Below are 23895 nucleotides of genomic sequence, written 5' to 3' on the forward strand. Positions count from 1 at the left end.
TTTGATCTGCATGAAACTCTCAAGTTTCTGCTCTTTTCTCATTGAGTCGCACCAGGCTCTATCTGCAAGGAAGTCAAGCAATATATACGACTTCTTCTCATACCCAAAATGAATTGTTCAACACATTGTTTATGCAGACTAGAGAGCGCTAATCACCTGACTTTCTGTTTGGTGGATGGTGCATTTCCAGAGTAAAAAATTGTAACCCGGACACTTTAAAATTCTAGGGGAGCCCAGTCTAGACAAACTGATAAGTTCTTTTTCTAATTAAGTAATCAAGTAATTAATTATAATTAACTTGTTGAGGCTTCTAACACCAGTTAGAGCCTCCCTGTGGTGGTAGCTAGGGGACTTGGAATTGATCTTTTCCTATTATAAGAGCAAATGAGATGGCCAGAGGATCATGACTGTGACGGTGAGTGCCTAAACACCATAAGTATTCTTCAAGAATTGTTGTATAGAAATCGTACGTCGACCTAAAGATTACATAACTCTTATGAAAGAGTTCTAACAGAAAAATTTGACATGTAGATTTAATTTACTGCGAGCATTGTTACGATGTTTAAACCTAATAACAGTAAAAAAATGGATTTTATGTTGACATCAGCTTAATCGTGTAGATAATCATATCTTTGATGATCGATAGGTATCGATTTTCTTCAAATTCCTGTCACTTTTAACCATCAAATGATCGTGTTAGGCGTTGTCATGTCCGAATTTCATGAAATCAGCTTCAACGACCTCTTCTTGAACATTCCATTTAGCACTTGAGGTCTAATACTGTGTGAAGTTTACTTTGATGATGACGGAGATGATCTCTATACTATTCAAGAACAGATTTTCAATATTACCAAATTATGCAAACAATCGCACGTTTGCACACCCACCGGGCGAGTCGCATCTTAACTGGTCCAAAAAATTCTTGCTACCTCCTCCAGCATTTTTGTTTTTCAAGACCAAATAAAAAAAATGAACGGCATTAATATCAAATTGGCCCGCTATCATATTGTACAGAAGCTTCGCACAAATCTCTCGATTTTATTCAGTAAACTATACGCCATATGCCAATATGATTCCTTGAACATGTCACTTTAACCAAAGTGTTCCGTTCGTATCTGGGGGAGATTCTGTCTAGCATGAACCAAAAAATGGAAGTTTTAAATCGACCACTTATATTAATTTTTTTTGTCAGATAAAAACGACCATTGAAAAGGAGACTTGATGGCAAATTCCAATATAATAAACCCTATTCTTTTTACCTTCTTTTTTGACCAAATATACCAAACCTAAGTGAACTGTTCAAACTTATTCTATCTGGCCCTAAAAAATCTTCCTACCACCAGGGGACGCGTTTTCCTGTCTGGAAAATAGAGATCTTCACTGTAAATCTTGAAGAACAAGGAGAAGGCCTCCGAGATGGGCAAGAAGCGCAAATCTCCAAGAATGCTAGAAGAGGAAGACAAAGACAAAGCGGGGGTCGCCGTAGATTTCCCCAGTAACACAGTCGACCATGATCCCTGCAGTTTCAGCTCTCAGTGGTCGATCTTTAGGGTTCCGGCGCATATTCGTCAGGTCGATGAGAAGGCGTACAACCCTAGGGTCATCTCGATCGGCCCGTTCCATCGGAACCGGCCCACCTTGATAGCCATGGAAGCTCAAAAGGTGAGGTTCTACAAGCGCCTCATCACGCAGATGGGTTACAAAGATCCCGATGAGCGCATCAAGACAGCGCTGAGGAAATTGGAGGCCCGTGCGAGGAGGTGTTACTCGGAGGAGTTCGACAATATCAGCGCTGGCGAGTTTGTCGAGATGATGGTTCTTGATGGTTGCTTCATTGTGGAACTCATGAGGCTTCACCACGAGAGCAATCAGGTACATGATTAACTACTCATAATAATTCCAAGATCTAGGATTTATAGATGAGTCCTGTGATCGATTTGATTTGCTTTGACTGCAATTAGTGATCTTGCACATGCTTCATATAAATGTATTCTTTTGTATGTGTTTTGGTTGAGATTAGGACGAAGAGGGACAATTTGTGGAAGAACCAATATTTGCAACAAGATGGATGCTACCCAACATCACTAGAGATCTTCTCATGCTCGAGAACCAATTGCCGATGTTCGTGTTGCAAGAGATCTACAACCTCACGACGTTCGACAAAAATGCAACGCCTCTAAACAAGCTTGCCCTCCTATTCTTGGAGCCTCTGAGGCTGCAGAAGGGACAATACACTGATATAAAGTTGAACGACAAGGGCGAGCATCACCATCTCCTCGCGCTATTCCACTCAAGCTTCATTCCCTCCGACTATCACCCTTCGCGAAGTCAACGGGGCGCTCGATGGAACAGGCAAGAGAATTTCCCAGGGAAGTTGTGGGTGCACGAGGCAAAGAGGCTATGGAGATCCGGCGTCCGGTTCAAGTACAACCCCAGCAACCTCCTCAACATTGAGTTCGCGAATCGGGAGCTCAAGATCCCCACCCTATTCATCGACGAGTGCACGGGGCCGCTCCTGAGGAACTTGCTGGCTTACGAGCAGTGCAACTCTTTTGCCGCGCCATATTTCACCTGTTATGCGATCTTCCTCAGCAGCATCATTGAGACCCTGGAGGACATCGAGATCTTGCAAGATGCCGGGATTATAATTCAATCGGTGGACGAAGACGAAGAGGTGGTGGACCTCATCAATAGCCTCACCAAGGCACTTGTGTTTGATATGCACGACATGAGCGATTGCTTCATAGCCCAGCAAATTGAGGACATCAACAATTTCTGCAAATCTTGGCTGAGCAAGTGCATTTTTCAGCTCTCACGTTTTGATAATATCTTGTCTTCCATTTTACCATTCAAATAGTTGTGAAAAAAAGCCATCTGTCTTCTTCTTTTATTACCAACAATTTTTATTTATTCACCAGTGTTAACAAGCATTCGGTATTTTTAGGCACCAAATAATAGAACTTTGCGGGTATTTAGATTCATTCTATTAAATCAAGTCAATCTCGGGTAAAAAATAAATCTAATATTTTGTCGACTCCACTATATCTGCTGTTTTTTCCCCTGTTGGATAGCTCAAATACATGAGCTTAGCTGTAGAGCACCAAACTATGCAGAACGATGGTTGGTCGATTAGCCAGAACACACAACTTAATCAGTCTCCTTAATTTTGTTTCTTATTATTACGGGCGAAGCACCATTTCTTCCACCGGCACTTCCTGTGTGTTTCGAAGGTGTTTCATCAAGAAAAGGACTACCTAGCATAGTCATTTAGATTTATGATGATGTCCAAGAAAAGAAACAGTCGCCTGCTCAACTGGTGGTCCGAGACTTTGAATCATTAGGGTCTTTCTCATGATTATCAAGGAAGAAGTTGTATGATTGGCTCGATGCGTAGCTAGCTGTGTGTTTTACGTTGTCATGATCTTGATCTAAATGTGCAGACAAGTCTGTCATCGGTCAAGAAACCGAACAATATGGAAGAATCCACCCGAATTGGATTTTTTTAGATATCGAGAGAAAATTGGATTAAGTGAAACCGAACAATATGTGGCTCCATCCGATATGTCATGAAACTAAATTTAATTTAGGTAAAGTTTTTATGTAAGCAAATAACGTGAATAGTAGTGAATCTACTAATAAACTAGGCGAAGCAAAAGCAAACATTGTCCCACTAAACTCTGAGGATAAAATATTCTAAGAATCATGCTGGCAATGTCCGAGAAAGAATCATTGGTCTCATAGCACCTTTGGCTGCGTGGAGGGAGATGTGAACACGACAACAATAGCTAAAAAATTCAGTGGAAATTGTGCTGGCAATGTGCTACAGACAAGAAGCTACAAGACTGAAACATGTTTGCTTTCTTCCGCAAAACAAAATAATATAAAAAAGCCGGTCAAGCTTCAGGGGTCGTGATTTAATATGATCTTGCATCGTAATAATCGATACTTAATCAATAATCTAAATCAATAATCTAATCTGGTTTCACACTTGATGAGCCTGATCGTGCTCGGCACATCATATCTTTCTGTCTTTGCTCACCAACTTGATCTCATTGGGGACCCCAACACAACCAGATAAATGATTCTTTAAGACACCACAGATGAATATCCAAATACTCCCAGCAAGATAAACGATGTTGAAATTTTTTTTCTTTTAACAGTAGTTCTTATTCATGGTTTGACCTTTTCTCATTGTCAATCCTCATTAACTTAAGGATGTTCAAGATTCATGTATCTTGGTCGAAGTTTGAATGGTTGCTCGTTAAGTCTCAGGGTTTTCTCTGGTGAACTTGGTCAATTCCTGGGGGGGAGGTGGGGGTGTGGGGTTATGGAATCATATACATACTTCACTTGCAGGCATCACTATCAAAATGAATTGCATATTATTTGGTCAACCGATGATCATTTCCTTAGCCAGACAGCAAATTTCTCTGGCAACAAGATGGAAGGAGGGTCTAGCACGCAACATTAAGGGCCTCGGCATGCGCAATGTGACTAAAGTTAACGAAATGACCATTAATTTTTTTTCGGGATTTTGATTAGTTAGGCACATGTTAATTTCTCCTAACAATGCATACAACAATTGTTTTTGCACTATCAATGGACAAAAAAGTGTGATGTCGTAATGACCCTCTCTTTAACTTTAGCTTTTGCATCTGTGTTGCATCTTCTTTTTCTCTCTTCTGTAGCTCTGTTTCATTGCAGTTTCACTTCAACATTCGTATGCACGCACTCATAATTAGTAAGGGATTAACATTGATCCATTTAGATGTAAGTGCAAAATTATTCTACAAAATAATGTGCCACCAGCCAAATAGATACCTGGTACAATGTCAGACTCTTCCAAGGTGCTGCTTAGTTTTGCATCTGAGGAAGGTATTGTCACGCATAATTGCATAAAGTATTGAATCTTGAAGGCCAAAATATATATTATATAAAAACTTGAACTATTCAAACTTTCGTTCTATCTAAACCCCGTAATGTTTAAAATTTTTTTTCCACGTGACTGCTTGTGTTCCAGTGCATATTTGAAGTATTCTTCGATTGTCAACCTACCGGAGAGAGACGACCTTTAAAGTGTCTAGGAGATCATGAAGAACATGAAGCGCAAAGCTCAGGGAAAACCGAGAGCCTGCTGCAGCGAAGACATGACCGCCACCAGTGATCTCCGTGAAAATCGTGCAACTGATCACGAGCGCCGTTTCAGCAAGCAGTGGTCAATCTTTCGGGTTCCAGAGCACATTCGCAAGGTCGACGAGAAGGCGTACAACCCTCGAGTCGTCTCGATCGGCCCTTTCCACCGGAACCGGCCGGAGTTGAGGGCGATGGAACCTCAGAAGCTGAGGCTGTACAAGCGACTCATGAAACGGATCGGTGATGAGAAGCAGGAGGTGGGTCTCCAGACTGCGATCAAGAAGTTGGAAGGCAGGGCGAGGAGTTGTTACTCAGAGGAGTTCAACGATATCAGCAGCGAGGAATTCGTCCAGATGATGGTTCTTGACGGTTGCTTCATCGTCAAGCTCATGCGGTTGTATCACAAGAGCAACAAGGTACCTATTAATTTCCATCCCTGGTAACCCTCTAACATAAATTTTTGCTCGCTCGGATTCATCGATTGCTCATGCTTTCTTGTGTCTGCCCATATGTATGCTTGGAATTAGCACGGTGAATATGTGGAAGAACCGATATTTGCAACGAGATGGATGCTTCCCAACATCACTAGAGATCTGCTAATGCTTGAGAACCAGTTGCCCTTTTTTGTGTTGAAAGAAATCTACGAGCTAACCGCCTTCAGTGAGGAAGATCACCCGCTAAACAAGCTCGCGCTCCTATTCTTTGAGCCGCTAGGACCCCAAAAGGGCGAATACACCGAGATAAAGTTGCAAGACCAAGGGACGCATCATCATCTCCTCTCTCTATTTCACTCTAGTTTCGTCCCAAGTGATTACCATCCTCGAAGGTCCCGAAGGGTGAGATGGAACAGACACGAAAATTTTCCGGGGAAGTTTTGGCTGCAAGAAGTAAGAATACTTCGGAGATCTGGCATTAAGTTCAAGAGCAATCCCGGCAACCTCCTCAACATAGAATTCGAGAACAGGGAGCTCCGAATCCCAACCCTATTCATCGACGACTCCACAGGACCTTTGTTACGGAACTTGGTGGCTTACGAACAGTGCAACGCCTTCGCCGCGCCGTACTTCACCTGCTACGCAATCTTCCTCAACAGCATCATCGACGTGCCAGAAGACATCGAGATCCTTCAAGACGCGGGGATCATAGTACAGTCCGAGGCCGTGGACGAGGAAGTGGTGAACCTTGTTAATAGCATCACCAAGGAGCTCGTGTTCGATCTGCACGACATGAATGACTGCTACATAGCAAAGCAAATTGAAGACATCAACGACTTCTGTAAATCTTGGAAGAGTAAATGCATCTATCAGCTCTCGCGCGTCGATTTCGTCAGTTTAGGGTTGTCATTCCTCCCTTCGTTCAAGTAATTGCAGGCGCGCTAATTTCTTAGTCCTCCTTCACGCAACACAAATCACCTTCATATTTGTTCTATAGACTAATTCTTTGTACTAATTTAGTAGTCATGTACTAATTGGTTAGGAGATATTGTTTAATCACATCATGTTTGAGAGATTGCCCAAATTTTGCTACAAACGGAAAAGCTTGTGATCTGTGATCTGCATAAATTTCTCAATTCTCTGCACATTTAATATTGAGTCGCACCAGGCTTTTTTTACAAGAAAGTAAAGCAATATGTAACTATTGAGTCTCATACTCAAAATCAATTATTTCGACACATTGTTTATGTCGAAAAGAGAGCGCTAATCACCTAACTTTCTGTATGGTGCAGGGTACTTTTCAATAGAAAAAAAAGTATGGCCCGGACACTTTAATAAACTAGGGGAGGACAATCTAGACATACTGCTAATCACCTTTATAATTACTTGTTGAGGCTTCTAACACCAGTTGGAGCCGCACTGTGGTGGTAGCTAGGGGAATTGGCATTAATCATGGAGCCTCTTCCTACTTAAAAATACACGAGGGAATGAGGTTGGCCTTAAAAAGTCATGACCATGATGGTTGAGTGCCGCCTAAACACCTTAAGGTAATGCTTCAATGCTTGTTAATAAAGAAATCGGACGTCGACCTAAAGATTACCTAACTCTTATTTGTCATGCTGGCCAAACAACCAAATGAAAACGAAAGAGAAGTGATGGGGAGCCTAGTAATGACGGTGAAGCTAAACTGGGAGGATCGGTGGAGTTTTTACTGGTGAGAATGCCGGCATGAGTAACGAAAGGGGGTTCGAATCCTGCTGGCCGAATGACAAAGGTGGTTAGTCGATGGATAATAGGTTAATCTTACTGTACTCACCGTAATTACCGAGGGAGTGACGGAATCGGCTAAGATAATCTTAATCGGTCTAAGTATAAAGAGGGTTTGGTTGGCAAATCCACCACACGGTAACCTCGAAGCATGATGGATAGGGCAACCGAAGTATCTTAATGCCTTGCTTCCAAGAAAAACTTGTAAGGATATATTTAGGGTACCCGTACGGCGAACGAACATACGTAGTAAATGAGCAGATCCTCAGGCCGGCGAGCAAACTAGTTTAGGAAATCGGCAAATTAGCCCGGTAAGTTCGCAAAAAGTGGTGCCTAGGGCAACCTAGGTAGCAATGAAGAGGCACGAACGATTGTTTCTTAAAAACACAGTATGCTAAGGCACAAATTAAAGGAGGGGACGACGCCTGCCTTAGTGCTCTAAGGTTAAGATGAGGGATTTACTAAAAAGACAAAATTTTGAGTTACATTCTGAATTAAAGCCCGAGTGAATGGCGGCCGTAACTAGAACGTTCCAAAGGTAGTGAAATTCCCTGTCGGGTAAGTTTTTTGACCCATATGAAAGGCGTAACGGTTCCACTATAGACTCGTGTAATCTCAGTACCGATTACCCGGAACCCGTGGAGCTTACTGCAATGGATTTTGTTTTTCGGGTGAGAGACTAACACAATGTTTAGTGGGTAGTTTTACTGGGGTGGTCGCCTCCTAAGGTTTTAATAAGGTATCCTAAATTGGTAGTAACAGTAAAGGTAAAAGCATGCTTAACCGTGAGACAAACAAGTCGAGCAGATACGAAAGTAGGATTTAGTGATCCGACGAAAGCAGTTATCTAGTAGTAGGGACTTTGCTAGACAGATCAAAGTGACCCTGGGGATAAAAAAAAAAACACTAGTACTTTATAAGAGACCACATCGATGTCAACTCTTCGCATCCTAAAGGTGAACAAGCTTTCAAGGTTGGGGCAGTGACTTGGGTTTCTTGGACTCCTAGTGAACTATTGTGATTTTGCAGAATAATCCATTGGGCTCTCTTGCCAAGAAATTTTAGTTCTAGTGATTTAGTAATAGCGAAACTGTCGTTTTGTGTGTGTGTGTGTGTCTTGATATATAGTCGAAGAGAAATATCATGCTAGTAAGTGATTCTTGTGTGGTTTGTCAGAAAAAATTCTCAAGTGCTCTGTTCCAAAGCCTGTCTTTTGGAACCTAAATTCTCAAGTTCTTTTGGTCCTGACCTAATTACAAGAAGCAGTCTCTGGTCAAGACTCTGGTTACACCACATTATAATCAGCTAAAAGCCCATCGAGATTAATCAAAATCCAGACGGCAAGACCCTTAAGCATAAGAGAAGAAAAGGAGTGTGCCAGAAATCTTAGAATCACAAAACCAAAAGCAAAGAGTCTTAGAATCACAAATCATTACCAAAAGAATACACGGCATTCCACTCATTGTATCAAAGAAGATTCTGTATCGAGAGGCATTCATCTACCAAGAACCGACCTTCATTACCCAAACAATTCAGCAATTGAACCAAATGCACCAACACTGTCCTGTAAACTGATCTCCGCGCAGAAAAAAAAAAGTATTATAAAGACCAAAAGAATTATTCAGATTACATTGACTATATTCCTAGCAAAAGTAAAACTCAAAGAAAGCAAGTAATACACGATAGAACAGTTTGAAGGGTCTTCCTTCTCTCTAACCACAAACCCGCCTGCTGCTGCTGCCCCATCCGAAACCGTTTTATCAGTTTAGTCGAGCTTCACTGAAGAGAATAGGTAATGCACAAACCAGAATGAGGAGAGGAACCCGACCGTGCCAGTCGCGAGCATGATTGCGGTGACCATGAATAGGGAATAGCCCAGGTAAAGAGAGGCAGAGACGGGTCCGCTCAAGCTCTTAAGGTCGAACACAAGGTAGTTTACGGAGTACAAAAAGATGTATATCGCAACGGAACCAGAGGCAAAGAAGGATTTCCACCACCATTTCCAGTCCTCCACACAAAGATGCATATATGTCAAAACTAGAGATACTTCGGCACAAACCACGACCAGAAGGATCAAAACGATGAAGAGGAAACCGAAAACATAGTAGACACGGCCCATCCACAAACTAGACATGATGAAGAATAGCTCAATGAAAAGGGTGCCAAATGGGAGAGTGCCAGCACCAAGGACTAACAACCAAGATGGGTATTTCTGAGGCGGGATTTCCCTAGGAATCTGGTTAGTCCTCACAGGAAATTCAATCGGGGGAGCTTTCGCTCCAAGGTATCCACCAAAAAGAGTAAGTGGAACTGATATGCAGAACCAGAGCAACAGCAGGATAACGAAAAGAGAGAACGGGATAGCTCCGGTACTGTGACTACCCCATAAGAGAAAATTCAGAATGGTCAGGATCAAAAAGGCTATACCGGGGAAGAAGCATGCAGCTTTCCATGCGACCGACACCCATCCCTTGTGATCACCAGAGCTGATGGTCCTCCAAAGTCGGACAGCAACATAACCAGCAAGTACACCGAGAATCATGTAGAAGAACAGCATACCTGTGATAAGTGTCCCACGTGAAGCAGGAGACATGAACCCGAGCGCAGCAAACAATATGGTCACCACTGCCATTCCAAGAATCTGGACACCGTCTCCGACCATTATGCATAAAAGTGCGGGGTTTGACGGAGTGCGGAACACATCCCCAACCACGAGCTTCCACCCAGATAATTCCTCATTCATCTGAGCCTGTGCCTCCTTGTCGAGCTCCTCGTATCGAGTCAAGTCACGACGGACAGTCCTCAAAAAGATCACGAGGACGATACCGGCAAGGAAGGTGATCACCATAAGAGAATTGAGGATGGAGAACCAGTGGACTTTGGATCCTTCCATCTTCAAATAAGCATCCCAGCGAGATGGCCACTTGATATCGCTCTCCTCGAAGGCGATCTCATAAGTGAACACAATGGGCTGCCCTTCCTTAACGGACATTGACACAGTGGTTGGATCACATTTAATCGGAGAAGGATACTTCTCGAACATCTTCAAGTTCTTCACTGAATCAGCATTATGCATGATACTACAAGGCACAACCTCAAAACCCACAACCATATAGCCTGGCACATCTGACCCACCATTTCCAATGGTTGGAATCATCTCGGCTGCATCCCCTGTCCCCATAACACGTGCGACGTTGGTCTCCTCATACTTATGAACCAGAACAGTGAACTTCAAATGGTTAAACACATAATACATTTCCTGAACCTTGATTCCCACTGGGTACCCAGTCCACCGGAGAAAAAACTCATCCTTCTTCGTGTACCTTATTGCAGGCAAATTATCGAGGATCAGATTGACCTGATACATTTCATCGATCCTCTCCTTCAAGAGCTTGAAATTATCCGCCGTGAGCGGATCGGTGCGGCACAAGAAGATGTCGGACTCGTTGTTGTACATCTTAAACTGATACGGCGAGTTCTCGATGCGATCCCCCATGAGGAGCTCGCCGAGGTTCTCGGCGCTATCCTTCACGCCCCCCAGAGGCTGACAAAAGGGCAAGCTATAGTAGCTGAAGGGGATCTCAGTGTCGATTGAAGTGAGTGAATTCACCTTCACCGACAAAGGATCACCAACAGCATACTTATGCGGATAACTCCCAGGAAGGTAAAATCCACATCCACAGTTCAAGACAAGCGAAATGGCCAAGACCCAGATCTTGAACCGATCGAAGAAGTCCATCCTCACGACAATGTCTCCCGATTCGCGTCAGATCTGGACGAACCCAGTTGCAAAAAGCGCGTTAACAAGGCAATGCAAGAGCAAAACCCCCCACATGGCTTCCCCCATTTCACTCAAGAATGGCATCAAACATGCAGAAAAGCGACTAAAAACACAGAAAAAAGAAGAAGAAAACAAACCCCCGACACGCACTAGTAGCTACTCGAACTAAGAAAAGATCAAGAAACAACACATGACACGAGTGCTGACGAACGAACACGAACCCAACGAGGGGCATGGGCAGATCTGACTGACCTTCAGGGGAGAAACGCGCATGGAGAGAGAGGGAGAGCGGAGATTCGCGGGCAACCACAATGCCAGAGGCGAGATCTTGCGCCTTCTTTTATGTCTTCAGGGGGAAGAAGGAAATCGTGAAGATGCGAGCGGCGATAAATATATGAAGATGCGTCCAAAGACGGTTGGTCTCTTCGCGTGAGTATGCTGAACGGGGAATACGTATCCGACTACGGGCACAATTACCACGTTGCCCCCGCCGATCCATTTAATTTCTTGTTCAATGCCGCTGCTCAATCAACCATTATTTAGGATTAACACCACGAAAAACCTTAAACTAGTAAATCTGTGATAAATTTACCCTCCGTTAGTTTTCATTAAATTTTACCGTCAAATTGCTGAGTTGGATAACACGTAATAGTTTACGGATGTACCAGTTTGGGGTTTTACCCCTCCGTTTGTTACAGATTTATCAGTTTGTAATTTTTCGTGGTATTAATCTAATTTTATGGATGGTGAATTTGTCTCAAGTGTACCAGTTTAATGTTTTTGGTGATCAAAATATTAGTTTAGGGTAAAATTGTCATAGATATACTGATTTTGGGTTTTTCGTGATAAAAAATTAGTTCGGGGTAAATTTGTTGCAGGTCTACCGGTTTAGGATTTTTCGTTATATTAACCCTATTATTTATGGTGAATTATGTGTAAAAAATATTGACCGATACGATCAAGTTTGTGTATTTTATAATATAGATTATCATGGAATTTATTAACTCTGCGAAGATTATGGTAAGGGGAAAGAATTAAAATCCTTCAATATGAGAAATTTTAGTCACAAGTCCTTATGTTAGGTTTGATTTTTTTACTAAGATGAACAGCATGTTGAGATGGCTTTGATATCCATTTGAAGCACCACATTTGTGAAGTTTTAGGGTACATTCTAGGTGAAGATCAAATGCTTTGACATGGAGGGACAGATTTTTGACAACATCTATTTTAAAATCGCTGGATAAATTTATGGTGATTGGAAAAAAAGTTTTTAAAAAATACACTCAAGAATATCCTAGAGGGAGTGCGATTGAATACACTGCTTAGAAATTTATCTCACTTGCTAAGACTAGGAGGAAATTATTGTTGCGAAAGCAAGCGATCGAACAATAAAATAGACGGAATAAGAAAATAAATCAGATACTAGATTTACGTAGTTTGGTCACTATAAATCAAACGATACAACGGAGATTATAATCACAATCAAACACTCTCGGTGTTTCCTAGCCCCCTAATTACACAAAAATGACAGTGTTTAGCCTACAATTCCTTACGAAATAATCTCTTAATTTCACAAAGGATTTACACACAAAACTTATCACAAGATTTAATCAGCTTCAATACTAAAAGTTCTCAGCCTTTTGAATGCAATTCACGAACAAAGCTTCGCTACACGAACAGCACAAAGACCCATTGCCAAGCACCCAGCACCAATGGCCGTCACTCGCTGAAAACGGTGCTTCAACATAGAGAAATCTTTTTGTTATAGCTAGCAGGTATCACCTAGAGGGGGGGTGAATAGGTGATTCGAGTGATTTTTATGAATTTAAAGCGGAAACTATTTATAATCAGTAAAGTCTGAACAATGTTCAAATTCTGAATGTGATAGTGTGCAGTGTAAACAATATAAAAGGAGATTAGGGATAAAGAGAACTGCACACAAGAAGTTATAGTGGTCCGGCTTAGATCAAGCCTACGTCTACTCTTCTACGCTTACAGCCTACTGCCTGGATTCCACTATGTGATCAAAAGAATTACAAGATCTGAGTGATATTACTCGGTGATTGATAGAACTCTCTATCTCATACAATCACTTTTACAGAGTATCCCTCAAAATCTCATTATTTAGCTCAGGAAGGACAAGTAGTAGAATCGGAATAAGCTCAGACTTTGGACTTGTTGATTCTTGATTTCGTTCTATTACTTTCTACTTCTCATTGGTCTCCTTTTATACTCCTCCACTTCCAAACTAGCCGTTGGACAGTTTTCAAAGGATCATTTTCCAATTTTCACCTTGGACAGATTTGTATAAAATGGATTGAGTAGCCGTTGATTAACAAAATCCGAATCCCACTGAATCTGATTGCCCATACAACCAAAGTCTTGGTTTCCATAAGTAGAGTTTTATCCGTTGTGATATATACTTGTCATAATGTTTGATTGTCAATCAATTAGGCTTAGATTGAATCAATCAAAACTTTCCTTTTGTGAAATCCACGCCAGATCACTAACTGTTATGTTTCGTTCTGAATAAAATCTGAATCTGAAGAATTTCCGGTTCTTGCTTTACATTCAGAACCTGAGTCAGCGTAGTTCTTTAGTAAAGTCTAAGTTCTTCAAAATAAGAGTCTGAAGGTCTCTGACATCTTAAGAAAAAGACTGAGTGTCTATATTAGTAGAGTCTGAACTTCTCGTTCTGAACCTTGTAAAGTCTGAAGATTTCCTTATGAACCTCGTAAAGCCTGAGCGTCCATAAAGTTAAATTCTCTTGAAGTATTAAAGTTGCTACTTCCAGAGTATATATATCTGGATCAAAATACTTCAGAGTACATATCAGATTTACAAGATTAACATGGATAGTTTTATCAACTTCAAAATCTGTTTAGGAAATTTACTCAACACTTTTAACCGTGGCGTTAATTGATATATACGCAAACAAGCCACACTTGAGAAAGAAACAAAATTCCGGTGAGATTCCGTCGAACAAGTCCAAGATTTGGACTTTCTTATTTGTCTTTGCTTTGGCCGACTTCAACATCAGGGTAATGTAATTTGTGTGCCTTCTCTTGTTTTGTGTTGGAAAGCTTGTCCAGCGAAACTTTATATTTAGACGCCCGCAAATAATAATTCATCTCGCGCTGGGCTTCGTTCGTAGACTCAAATTCGAGACATATTTTCACAATTATAAAAGGCATCAAAGCATGGATCCTCACGAGAGGACACAAAACATACACTACGTGTTGATCCCATGGAGTAGTGCTTCAAAGAGAAAATTATTCAAAAAATTATTGAAAAGTTATAAAATTATCTACATCAGCACCGACGGTACCATTAGGAGGGCCGGCGTCCACGTCAGCAATTTCCGGACTTAATTGGCCGAAAGGACTACATTGGCTTATCACCAAAAGATTTAAAACTAAATTAGCCAAATTGAAATATTTAAGACAAAATTGATATCTATATAATATGTTTATGACTTTTTCTTGGTAATTTTCCCGTTTATTTGGTCATTATATGTTTCATGTAGAGATAAATATTTAGATCCCGAATATTTAATTTGGATTTAAGTGCACTCTACAAACTCGAGAAATTACTGCCTCGGTCAATCAGTTTGACGCTTTGTTTGTTTTATAGAAAATATTATATTTTTGGAAAATGACATTATTTTTCGATATTTAGCTGAAATCCAAAAGAAATTGGAAAAAATTTTCCGTCTTTTGGAAAGGAAAATTTGATTTGAATTTTCTAAATACACATATACTATTTGGACGTTAATAACTCATGAGCATCGCGCACTGGCATGAGTACTGGGATCTTGGGCCCGCCTTGATGAATTTGGGCACTGGCATTAGGGACCCAAGCATTGGTACCGGGGTCTCGGGCTCGATGCACTTAGGCCTGGGTGGTAGGGGACCCAGTCCTGGACACTAGGGAGCCAGGAACGAGTGTTAGGGTTTTCGTGCGCAAACGCAGAGTTTCTGGTCTAGATAATAATATCTAGTCATATTTTGAAAATTGATTTTCGATTTTTTAAACAGGAAATCATTTTCCTTGAATTTAAGCATAGATTTTCTATTGATTAGGAAGATATTTTCAGTTGACTTATTTTCCTAAGTGATTTAAATGCCGGAATATGATGACAATATTTCCCTGAAAAATGTTTTCGAGAAACAAATGAAGCTTTAACTCATTCACAGCCGAAGAGAATAGTGAGATCACGTTTATTTTTGGAATTGCAACGTTGTTTGAATATGCATCGATGCAGTCACTATAATTCCCAAATCAAGAGAAAGTGAAGCACAAACAGCCTAGCCAGTTTCAACCCAATTAGAAGGGCCAAAAAAGGAAAAGGCGGACGGTTTCGCCCGAGGCACATGGAGCACGAAGCAAGAGAGCGGTCCAGCTTACGAAAGAGACGAACGTGGGTACCACTTTCGATGCATCGAGATTTCCATGGCATAGTTTGCTAAAAGTCAAATTGCTTGTAGCATAGATCTAACTCTAGCCTGAAGAAATCTCAAAAGTGGTGCCAATTAGTTGAGATCTAAAGCTACTCGGGATCACGTACAAAATCCATAAAGAGCTAGGCCTATGCGCGTACTTCTTACTTACGCTATAATAAAAACATTTTTCATCGTGAGGGGAATAGAATTCCGGGAAAGTTTGAACGGCCCTTTGTCGTCATTAGTTCCCGTCCAATTCAAGAACCGGTAAAATTCCAACAAATGGTCGATGGGTTTGAGAAGACATCATAGAAAATGAAAGTGGCTTTAGTCATAAGAGAAGACATCATAGCCCTAATCCCGACTGCTGAATGATTTGACTTGGACAGCAGGTTGAAAGCTACACCGCACACGCCCTCGATGGAGACAGAGGAAAGCTTACCCGAGTATTAATGACTGAGCGATTTAGTTGATAATTATGGAAGAGCATTCAACGCCGTTTGATTGCGTTTTGCACTTTGTATGCGAAATCAAAAAAAAATTCCACGTGCGTCTTCTTTAGTCTCCCAATGACCCATGAAGCAAGTCAAAAGCGACTAATATTAATTTGATTTAACTTAGAAAAAGCAGTTATTGTTGTCCCATTTTGACTAAATTCCAAGGTTCAAATTCAATGGGAAGTCAGATTTCAAATCTAAAAAAAAAATTGGTAAAAGAAGTTAAAAGAAGAGTCTATCCCGTCTATATTGTAAGGTGATTTTACAAAGGCCCGCGCTATTTCCACCCCTCTTTAATATCGTCTTCCGTAAAATCAATACAATGAAAGATGAGTAAATTGTGTATAGTGCGTTCATCAACCACAATATTCAATTTTTAAGTAAATTCTCATAAATTTGTATTGAAAATTGAAGCCGAAAAATTCACAATTTTGAGGATTATCTGGGAAAATAAAGTTAATAATTGGCGGAATAAGTTTAGAAGAAGACAAGCATGAATGAAACTTTTAAATGTAACGGGTGCGGAAGAAACGGCTAGGGTGAAAAAAAAATTGTTTTAAAGGGATGCGGATGAAGGAAAAAAAAAGGTAAGTAATAAGCTTAGATCGAGAGTGGGACCCGTAAGGAATAATACAATCAATTCAACATGATAAGGTAAGGGAGTGTCAAGAGCCAATAAAGGGGTGGGAATAGCGCCAGCCTTTACAAATTAATAAAAAGAAAAGATTTAGAGTAATGAAAAGAAAAAACAAACACTAGAGAACTATAGATTATCGGTAAGAGCTTTATTTACAAAAAAAACCTAGTAAAAATGAAATTGGCATTTACATTCTTGCTTTGAATATTGTGATTCACAGAAAGACAATTTTTTTAATGGCATTGAAGCATGACATTGAACCCAAGGTTATGCTCCAAATCAATTGAGCTACGGCTTAAACTTGAGCTTAGAGTTGTACAATCTACATGGGCCTCAAATTCTAAGTTCTTGGACCTTTCTTTCATTCTTGCAAGCTTTCTCGCTTGGGCCTCAACCATAGCACTTCATCGTCACGGATTATGGTTAGTTAGTGCATAACATGTTTGGCGAAGAAGTGGAACCATTAGATTAGAAAGGAAAGCGAGACAACCCATGAGATTGAAAGATGAACACATAGAATTTAAGTGTCCGTTTGTTTCGCGAAAAATACACGATTTGAAAAATATTTTCCTAAAAATGATTTGGTCATATCGCTTGGAATAATTAACCAATAAAAAATATTTTCATTATTGATAATAATTTATGCCCAAACATTTTCTTAGACAATAAAAATGTTTTTCATGCATTCATTTCTGTAGGCGAAATAAATGATAATTTTTAAGAAAATCTTTTCCAAATCTTTCATTTTCCGCGAAACAAATGGACCCTAAATGAGCATTTCAATTCCTATATTAGGTCGTGTCGACAGGATGGGTCGGAATAATTTTGGGTGAATGTGGAGACCAGTTTGGCCATTTGTCCAATCGGCAGCCACTGAAGAGGATGTTCGTGAAGTGGCTTCACAACCTCTTCGAGACTAGACCGTTCTCGTCTCCTGATTTAGATTTCGTTCTAGATATGAGGATTTTACTCTCCCAAACTAGATCTAGATATAGATATGGGAGTTCACTACAATTATTTGATCTGTGTTCTTTCAATATATTGATGTTGATGTCTCTGCACGATGATGGTGATGAGGCTGTTGAACCTAGACGCACACATGGAGTAGGAGATCTCGTCATATGCTCATTAATGAATCCGGCGATCGATCGCCGAATGCTTACGATAGTAACTGTTCTTGAGAGATGAAAGTGTACTTTTAGTTGCAACCTGCCAACCTGTGCTTTGTAATTTGCATTATAGCATTTATTTTGTTTTGTAGTTATTTGGGATTTGCTAAGCTTGAAAGGCTTTTATGTACCTTTCGATTATTATTCTGCGGAATGAATGAAATCTTTCTTTCGATAAAAAAATTCTAACTCCATAACTAATAATGAAATAGATGGTTGAGAGACAAAATTACTCCAATGACTATCAACATTATATCCTTTCTATTGGGAATCATGATTCCAAACTAATTAATCAATCAATCATAATTCACTAATTCGTCAAATAGGATTCCTCCTCAATTATTTATCAGCACGTGCGGCCTGGGAAGGCTGCATTATTCCTTGGCCGGTCATGTGCTGTAGGCAGTGGTGCACGTGACGAGAGACCCACATGACACGTGATGAACCATTTGACATGTTGGGCATGCCAAAACTTCCAAGAAAGTAGGGTCTTTTCTTGGCTAATTGTGATTGCAAATAACCCCCCCTAATCTTTTTCCGACCAACTCAAAGTCATACAGATTTTGCTTTCACCGGTCTCGACCTTTATGAAATTATAACTAATTAATGTGTTAGAAAGTTACCGGTCGAAGGAGATCAAAGGTATATAAAGAGTATACAAATGCCACTGTCGAGTGATGTGACAAGTCGGATTTGGAGTGACACGTGGAATTCAATTGACACGTACACGCGAAAGGGGTAGAACTTAGCTTTGATATCATGATAAAAAAGTCAAATCCAACAACTTAAACTTCTAGGTGCAGAAAGACAACATATATATTGCTAATCGGTATATGATATTTCAAGTTGCTGGACTCGAAAAGTTATCCTCGCTCGCAAGTCCTAAAACCCAGGTTTTAGGTGCGTTCATCCTTCTATCCAGGTTTTGCCGGCCAATTAGCTAGTGAGGCATGACGGCTGGGTTGTGCGGGCGCGACCAGAGGTCAAAGATTGAGGGAGGTCTAACGATGGTGGTTGCGCGGGCTCTACCGGCGGCTGTGCAAATTCTCTCTGTGTTCTCGTGGAAGAAGAAGGTGCGGATGCAGTGCAGCCCTAACAAAAACTTTTTATTGTTCTGGTTGGGCTAAGGTATATCCAAAACAAGTCGAGGCCCAATATGTCCAAAACAATGCCCAACTATTTTCACCATTACTCGAAACAAGCTGACGCTCGACCCGACCTAATACGAAAATTTCTGGGTCGAGTTGATTCGGTTCGTGTTTAGCTGGGTTCTTTTGACAGCCATAATTTCAGCATAACATGTGAAGAATTTTCGTAAAATGAGGTTGTGAAATGGAGAAAGAACTAGATATATAGTAGCCAATTTTATAGGCTTCTTCATCATGTTTGTCCTTCCATGAATTTTTGGTCAAGGAGAGCAGAGTCACACCACTAGGTCGATGGACCGTAAAAGCTAAAATGGTGGGCATTAATTGAAATTAAATAGACGCCTATGGACTTCGGTAGGATTTTTTGTTTATGGTGTGGTTGAGGCCTGCCTAGCAAAGACCAAGGCTTGCTAATTTATCAAAGGTTGGGAGACACCCATGACGAGCACGGACCATGTTGTATCTATTATTCTCTTCATCATGCCAACCCTCAAAAGCCGAAAATTTTGGTGTCATTAAATGGAGAAACTCTAAAGGCTTTGTTTGTTTCGAGAAAGATAAATAATTTGAAAAATATTTTATTAAAGTTGATCGCCTGTATAGTTTGAAATAATTTGCCAATAAAAAATATTTTCATTATCGACATCAATTTATGTCTAAATATTTTTGTGGACGATGAAACTATTTTTCATTTGTTCGTTTTTATAAGCAATTATTTTTAAGAAAATATTTTCTATATCATTCATTTTTCGTGAGACAAACGTAGCCAAGTGGGACAAAAATATTCGGTGATCCATAAAATCGCATGACCTTTTTTACTAAAAGAATTCGTTAACTTTTATTGGTATGATTTTTTGTGAAAATGAAACAAGAAAATTGATGGTACCCGAGTTCGGCAGATGATAATGTGGTGCTTTGAAATCACCTAAAGATTTGAAAGAAAAGATGGGTGCCGTCACGAATTGATATGTACTTTCGGGTCCTCCGAAGCTGTGAATAATTTCCAAAACTTGATATAAATAATTACACTTAGGCTCCGTTCGTTTAGCGGAAAATATTCTCCTTTTGAAAAATATTTTCTCGAAAGTCATTTTCCTGGAAAATGTTTTAGAACATAATTTTAGGTGTTCGGCGACCAATATAAAAAGTTTTGGAAAATATTTTTCGTCGGCGACCGGTCGCCGCCGCCGCCGCCGCCGCCGAAAAATATTTTTAGAAACTTTTTCATATTGGTCGCAAACACCGGAAAATTATGTTAGAAAAACATTTTTGGAAAATGACTTCCGGAAAATATTTTTCAAAAGGAGAATATTTTCCGCCAAACGAACGGAGCCTTAAAGTAGAAATGGTTGTTTTTATTCCCTAGGGGTGAAAAGACTCTTGGAAGCTAAACTAGGTAAGGGAAGGTGTAGGGAAATTCATTTTTCAGGAAATAATTATGGATATGATATTGCCTTTTGTTTTTTTTTTTCACTTCTATTTACTTCTAAAACATTTATTATAGTGTTCAAACAAACCATGTGTTTTATCGTTATTAAGAGTGTTGTTTACTTGATAGAAAGAACCAAATTTGAAAAGGTAATGGATGGACAAAAGTCCAAAATAAATTATGTTTTCAACGTGTTATATTGTTATAAGGAGGGTGGATCTCGATAGGTTAAATCAAATCTGAAATTTTACCTATTTGAATGACATGAATCTTCGACCAAAAAAAAAAATTGACATGAATCGATTATGATTTACCACTTTAATTCGAAACAAACTCCTCGTCGTCTCGTGTTCCAAAATTTCCAAAATTGATCAGCATCTCAATTACTTATCAATAAAGTAGATATCCTTGACAAAAAAGAAGCAGTAGATATTGATTTACACCATATACTTTGTAAAAAATTCAACCCACTCTATCCACGTATTTACATATATTCTTATACCCTTTGTTTCGCGAAACGTGGATGATTCGAAAATCATTTTATTTAAAATAATTAGCCAACGAAAAACGTTTTTTTATCTATAGCATTTCATGTTTAAATATTTTCATGAAAAATAAATGAAAAAATTTCGTTCGTTCATTCCATCCGATAAAAAATACAAGCGATCATTTCGAGACGAATATTTCTTAAATTTTTTCATTTTTTGTGAAACAAAATCAAGTTTTGGTTACAAATTTTTTTTCGAGGAGGCACCAAACACTTTCTTTTCGTGACGCGCAGGGCCACCCCGCAGAACGCACATCCCACACGGCTCGCACCATCCTTTTCCGCCGTTTGTACAGCTCTTGCCGACACCTAATTTGTCCTCCTCCATCATCGTACCCCCAACCTTCACCTCCCATTATATATGCCCCGACCCTACTCCGATCTCCATTGATTCCTCCCCAACAGCAGCAGCAGCATCCCAAGAAGATCAAGATCCGACCGCCGCTCGCGGTGGCGCTGGTGGTGGCAGGCCTTCTTGCCAAAAGGATCCCTCCCGTCCGCGAGACGCCATGGCCGCCGGCGCTGCAGAATGCCTCCTCCGCTGCGTCTACGAGGGCTGCATCCCCGGGTGCGACTCCGGGGTCGAGCGGCGGCCGTACCACCGGAACTGCGGGTGCGCGCTCCACAAGAAGTCCCGGAGCAACTGCCCCCGCCCGGCGGGGAAGGGCAAGGGCGTGAGCGTGTCGTACCCGATCAGGAGGGCGTGGAGCGAGGGGTCCCTGGTGCTGATGGCCTCCGCGGGCTCGTCGCCGTCGTCGTCGCCGGTCGTGGGGAGGTCCCAGGTGGTGGGTTCTTGCGACGGGGACAGAGAGATGGATGATGGGTTTTGTCTGAAGATGTGAAAGTTTTGATCTTTTCTATGGTTTTTTCTTCGTTTTCTTTTGGGTAGCTGAGATGGGGGGTTGTTGATGATCTCGATGTTGCTTTATTCATTTTGATCTCTCTGAGACCAGCTTAGGAAATGTAGGAGAAAACTCCCTCGTTGAATTAGGAATCTGACTGATCTGTAGACATGGTGGTGGTGTCCTCTCTGGTGGTGTATGGGCGAAAGCGTGGTGATTGCAATGTTCATCTGTTGATATGTTGAGAGTCAATTTCATCTGACAATGAATGTACAAATCGATCTTAATGGAGCCATACTTTTTCTTCCAATTCTTGTTCCTGTTCTTCCAACTTCATTTTCATGGAAAGGAGTTGGGGTGTTTAGGAGGCCAATCTGATCACAAGAAAAGCCTCGACAGATATTTGTGATGGTGCATGGCTGAGATTTTTCTTGGCATTGTATTCAAATTCAGTTTCCTTTTGCTTGCACGGATTCAGATCATTTCTCACATCTTGCAATCACAATCTGCACGATTGGCCAGCGGCACATCGTGTTGATTCATCTTCTTCTGTTTGATTGATGATTACCCATCACACCAAAATTCCTTTTTCTTTGGGTGGGGTCAATCTTGAAATAGAAATCAAGGAGGGGAAAGAAACTATCTCCATGTTTGGAGGGTCAATTAATCTGAGTACGTGCAGGCCAACAGACTTCAGATGGAGACAGGACACATGGCGTGGCATGCATAAACCGAAGAAGAGTCAAGAGGGGCAGCAGCAGGCCATGTGGGTGGTTCTCCTGGCCGATGCAGTTCAACAGTATTCAATTCAAATGCCCTCAAGTTTGAACCTGGACTTCCATATTTTTTAAAACAAAAAGACATCCGAGTGGTTTCCAAAACAATTCTCTTTTATTTACTTTGGAGAAAGGATGGACCGTCCACTTTTTGTTGAGCTATTTTATTGAAGAACTCTGAGTTGTCGTCTCTTCTCCCAACTGTATGAAGCACAAGCTGGCATAAGCCCAAAGGATGAATGAGAGGAAGTCCAAGCTGTCTACATGAGAGCACTACCAAACGAAGAAGAGTCAGGTGACCACCCAAAAAGACAAAATTAAAGTAGCTCTCTTGGAGCCGTTGGGTGCATACAGATAGTTTGACCATCACTCTAAATTGTATTGTAGTTTCTGTTACTGATAACGTTCAGAAATTACTGCCTTTTAATAGTTCTAAAATGGCATAACTCGCATTTCTGATGGGAGAAAATTTGCTTTTGCAATAGACAGACACTAAGGTATTTTGTAATAAAATTCACATTTACTTTTCTATAAGAATTACTGACCACAATTTAAGAGTTACTTTTCGTATCGAAAAGTTATTAAACTTGTGGAAGAGTACTTATGATACAATTTGGTTTTTTTTTTTATAAAGAAAGTTAAGAATCAATGTGAAAAATTTACTTCTTGTGATATGTTGCAGTTTATTTTTCTCTGTGAAATGTTGCTGACCATTCTTAATAGTTTAATTGTCAACTGACAACCATGAGCAGGAAATGGAGCTAATCCTAGTAAATAAAAAGTTCAATGAGAGTCTAATTTACCGGAAGTAAAGACAAGGCAAATCTTGATGTTTTGGATCCCAAAAACATGACTGCTGGAGCTGATTAGATGGAGGAAAAGAACTACTAGAAACATAGGACATCAGAGGCGAGAGACTATCCTTCATTTGGTCCCTCTAAGTTAATAAAAGAATCGGAGGATAGATAACAGTCGTTTCTTCTAAATTCAACCAGCATGTTCAACTGATCTCTCTTGGCAGCATCAGGAAAATCAGTCAAATCTGTTTCTTATGCCCTGACTCCATGGAAGTCCTGCCAGGGAGATAGGCATAGATGACAATACTATGCTTCCATTTGTTTTGCGAAATAACATTTCCCAGGAAAACATTTTCTTCATTTTCCAGCATTTGGAACGCTTAGGAAATATGAGTCAATGGAAAATGTTTTCCTAGTAAACGGAAAAAAAGTTTTCCTAGTAAAGTTTAAATTAAGAAAAAATGATTTCCTCTTCAGAAAATGGTAAATTACTTTC

General features: G+C 40.4%; 4 protein-coding genes across 4 annotated transcripts; 3 read left to right on the forward strand and 1 right to left on the reverse strand.

Annotated features, from left to right (window-relative positions):
- Nucleotides 1–1317: 1317 nt before the first annotated feature.
- LOC115677443 (UPF0481 protein At3g47200-like) lies at nt 1318–2975 on the forward strand. Its single transcript, XM_030600610.2, has 2 exons — nt 1318–1872; nt 2021–2975. Exons 1-2 carry the CDS (start codon nt 1417–1419, stop codon nt 2855–2857), a joined length of 1293 nt encoding a protein of 430 aa, XP_030456470.2. The 5' UTR covers nt 1318–1416; the 3' UTR covers nt 2858–2975.
- Nucleotides 2976–4856: 1881 nt separating this feature from the next.
- LOC115677444 (UPF0481 protein At3g47200-like) lies at nt 4857–6662 on the forward strand. Its single transcript, XM_030600611.2, has 2 exons — nt 4857–5549; nt 5661–6662. The coding sequence occupies exons 1-2, from the start codon at nt 5091–5093 to the stop codon at nt 6495–6497; spliced, it is 1296 nt and encodes a 431-aa protein (XP_030456471.2). The 5' UTR covers nt 4857–5090; the 3' UTR covers nt 6498–6662.
- Nucleotides 6663–8766: 2104 nt separating this feature from the next.
- LOC115677438 (transmembrane 9 superfamily member 11) lies at nt 8767–11527 on the reverse strand. The gene is made up of 2 exons (XM_030600607.2): nt 11368–11527; nt 8767–11106 (listed from the first exon to the last, which is right to left on the reverse strand). The coding sequence occupies exon 2, from the start codon at nt 11071–11073 to the stop codon at nt 9100–9102; it is 1974 nt and encodes a 657-aa protein (XP_030456467.1). The 5' UTR covers nt 11074–11106; nt 11368–11527; the 3' UTR covers nt 8767–9099.
- Nucleotides 11528–21353: 9826 nt separating this feature from the next.
- Nucleotides 21354–22136, forward strand: LOC115677447 (uncharacterized). The gene has a single exon (XM_030600615.2). It carries the CDS (start codon nt 21494–21496, stop codon nt 21824–21826), a length of 333 nt encoding a protein of 110 aa, XP_030456475.1. The 5' UTR covers nt 21354–21493; the 3' UTR covers nt 21827–22136.
- Nucleotides 22137–23895: the final 1759 nt, after the last annotated feature.

This window comes from Syzygium oleosum, unplaced genomic scaffold (assembly GCF_021117445.2).
Source record: "Syzygium oleosum isolate NSW1041296 unplaced genomic scaffold, Sole_v2.1 Sole_v2.21, whole genome shotgun sequence".
Lineage (NCBI taxonomy): Eukaryota > Viridiplantae > Streptophyta > Magnoliopsida > Myrtales > Myrtaceae > Syzygium > Syzygium oleosum.

Excerpts from the sequence above, each read along its gene's own strand:
- LOC115677443 (XM_030600610.2), top strand. The coding sequence starts at position 1,417 with ATGGGCAAGAAGCGCAAATCTCCAAGAATGCTAGAAGAGGAAGACAAA. Across the intron at positions 1,873-2,020 it reads TTCACCACGAGAGCAATCAG|GACGAAGAGGGACAATTTGT; the intron begins GTACATGATTAA and ends GGTTGAGATTAG.
- LOC115677444 (XM_030600611.2), top strand. The coding sequence starts at position 5,091 with ATGAAGAACATGAAGCGCAAAGCTCAGGGAAAACCGAGAGCCTGCTGC. Across the intron at positions 5,550-5,660 it reads TGTATCACAAGAGCAACAAG|CACGGTGAATATGTGGAAGA; the intron begins GTACCTATTAAT and ends GCTTGGAATTAG.
- LOC115677438 (XM_030600607.2), bottom strand. The coding sequence starts at position 11,073 with ATGGACTTCTTCGATCGGTTCAAGATCTGGGTCTTGGCCATTTCGCTT.
- LOC115677447 (XM_030600615.2), top strand. The coding sequence starts at position 21,494 with ATGGCCGCCGGCGCTGCAGAATGCCTCCTCCGCTGCGTCTACGAGGGC.